Below are 2,276 nucleotides of genomic sequence, written 5' to 3'. Positions count from 1 at the left end.
TTTATAGTGGTGCAAGGGATTATGGTAGAAATACCTAATTTCCTGAGTCCACCCACTGGGATGGACTTCTGGACACAGGAAACACCCCTGTAGCAGAGGGCACCCAGCCCAAACTACGACAAGTTTGGAAACTCCCCACACTGCTGGGTCAGTTGTGTGGCAGGAGGTGATGTTTGGGGTTGGGATTTGGAGGGTGGTGGGAGAAGGTTGGAGGTGGTTTGGTCTTCCTTGGTCAGTGCCGCTGCCTCCATTGCCTGGGCCAGGGGAGATCAAAGGACAGGGTCTGGGCCAGGAACCACCCTGCCAATGCCACCAGGTTCAAGGAGAGTGGGACAAGACCACTTGTAAGTTGTAGGGTAGCTTAGGGCACTGATCACAGGAACCTGGGGTCTCAGCACAGGTATTAGAGGTCTGAGCCCACACTGTGGCAGAAACTCAAGGTTTGAGGTCCCCTCTGCATTCTCTCCTCCAGCTGGGTGTTGGGAGGTTTGGGGAGTCAGGGACTGTCATGACCCAGGCAGGATTTGAGGGTTTGAGGTCCTGGGCTCAGGTGCTTCCATCTTCCCTATTGCAGAGCTGTGACCCCTCCCTCCCCCAGTATGGCCTCACAGAAGGACCCAGACAAAAGCTGTGAGGAGAAGCAGCACCCAGAGATCAAGTTGGAGAAGCCCAAGGGAGAGGAGGAGGAAAAAGAGGAGAAGATGGAGGATGATGTTGTGAAGAATGATGACTATGAAGAGGAGGAGGAGGGTGATGATGAAGGTGCCCTGGGTGAGGGGTAGGAATGTATGGGGGAGGATGAAGTCAGAGGAGGTCACTCAGTGTCACCAAAACAGTTGAATCAGTGCCTTGAGTGTGGGCAGAGCTTCCCAGGTAGCTCAGAGCCAGTGAAGCACTGCTGCCCGCAGCCTGGCTCCCGGCCCTTCGTCTGTGGTGACTGTTGCAAGAGGTTCAGCTGGAATTCTGACCTCATCCGGCACCGCCACACCCACACTGGAGAGAAAGCTTTCACCTGTGCTGACTGTGGACAGAGCTTCACCCGTCGCTCTCATCTCACCCCGCACTACCTCAACCACAGTGGAGAGAGGCCCTTCGCTTGTGACAGCTGTGGCAAGCGGTTCAGGGAGAACTCTCATCTTAGGCAACACCACCTCACCCACACCAGTGAGAAGGCCTTCACTTGCAGAGATTGCAACAAGAGCTTCAAAACCAGCTCCTATCTCACCATCCATTGCTGCATCCACATTGGAGAGCATCTGTTCCCCTGTGATGAGTGCGGCAAGAGCTTCACCAGGAGCACCGCATTAATCCAGCACCAACTCATCCACAGCGGTAAGAAGGCCTACAGCTGTGCCGACCACGGCAAGCACTTCACGATGAAGGGAGACCTCACAAAGCACCATCCTGTGCACACTGGTGAAAAGGCGTTCGCCTGTGCTGACTGCAAGAAGAGCTTCTGCCACAGGAGCACTCTCATTTACCACCAGCGCACCCACACCGGTGAGAAACCTTTCACCTGTGCTGACTGCGGGAAGAGCTTCAGCCGCAGCAGTAATCACATTTGCCACCGCCGCACCCACACCGGTGAAAAGACGCACATGTGCTGACTGAAGCAAGCATTTCACCGAGAAGGGCACCCCCAACAAGCACCGCTGCACCCACATAGGAGAGCAGCCTACACTGGAGGGGAGGCATACATCCAGCTAGAATCTGTTGGGTAATAGTGACCCCTCTGAGAGAGTCTTTCCAGCACCAAAATCATCCCTTTTTCCTTTGCATTTCTCAGGGACTGGGGACACCACCAGCAGCAAACACCTCCTGCCCTTCTGAACACCAATTAGTGCTGATGAGACCAATTAACAGTGCTGAGTCGGCTCAGCTAGAGCTGACATTGGCACTGGACTGACCTTTGCCAGGGTCTGTCTGGTTCTTCCCTGATGCTTTGTGTCTCCCTGGGGTAAGAAATCCTCTGTCCATTGACCAATTGTCTCAATAAACCCCAAAAGTTACGCAAATCCTCTCTGTTTGCTTTTATTTCAGACATCCCTGGCACAATGCCCAAATTCTGGGGGCATTTGCTCCCAAGGGATGGGGTGGAGCTCTGTGCCCAGTTCAGGGAGGGGAAAATGAGGTTCTCAGAGGAGTCTTGAGGGGCATCTCAGAGGCATTCTTCAGGGGCTTTCAGGTGATCTTAGGTGTTTGGGATTTGGATGGTCCTAGGACTGACTTTTGGGATCTTTGGAGGGTGTAGGGGGAAGCTCATGGAGATCTTTGGA

At 54.0% G+C, this 2,276-nt stretch overlaps 1 protein-coding gene across 1 annotated transcript; it reads left to right on the top strand.

Annotated features, from left to right (window-relative positions):
* Positions 1-701: 701 nt before the first annotated feature.
* On the top strand, positions 702-1,607 carry LOC104296150 (oocyte zinc finger protein XlCOF15-like). The gene is made up of 2 exons (XM_054170260.1): positions 702-771; positions 874-1,607. Exons 1-2 carry the CDS (start codon positions 702-704, stop codon positions 1,605-1,607), a joined length of 804 nt encoding a protein of 267 aa, XP_054026235.1.
* Positions 1,608-2,276: the final 669 nt, after the last annotated feature.

This window comes from Dryobates pubescens, chromosome 19, assembly GCF_014839835.1.
Source record: "Dryobates pubescens isolate bDryPub1 chromosome 19, bDryPub1.pri, whole genome shotgun sequence".
Lineage (NCBI taxonomy): Eukaryota > Metazoa > Chordata > Aves > Piciformes > Picidae > Dryobates > Dryobates pubescens.
The sequence above is the reverse complement of the archived record's forward strand: the minus strand, read 5'-3'. Positions and strand labels throughout refer to the sequence as shown.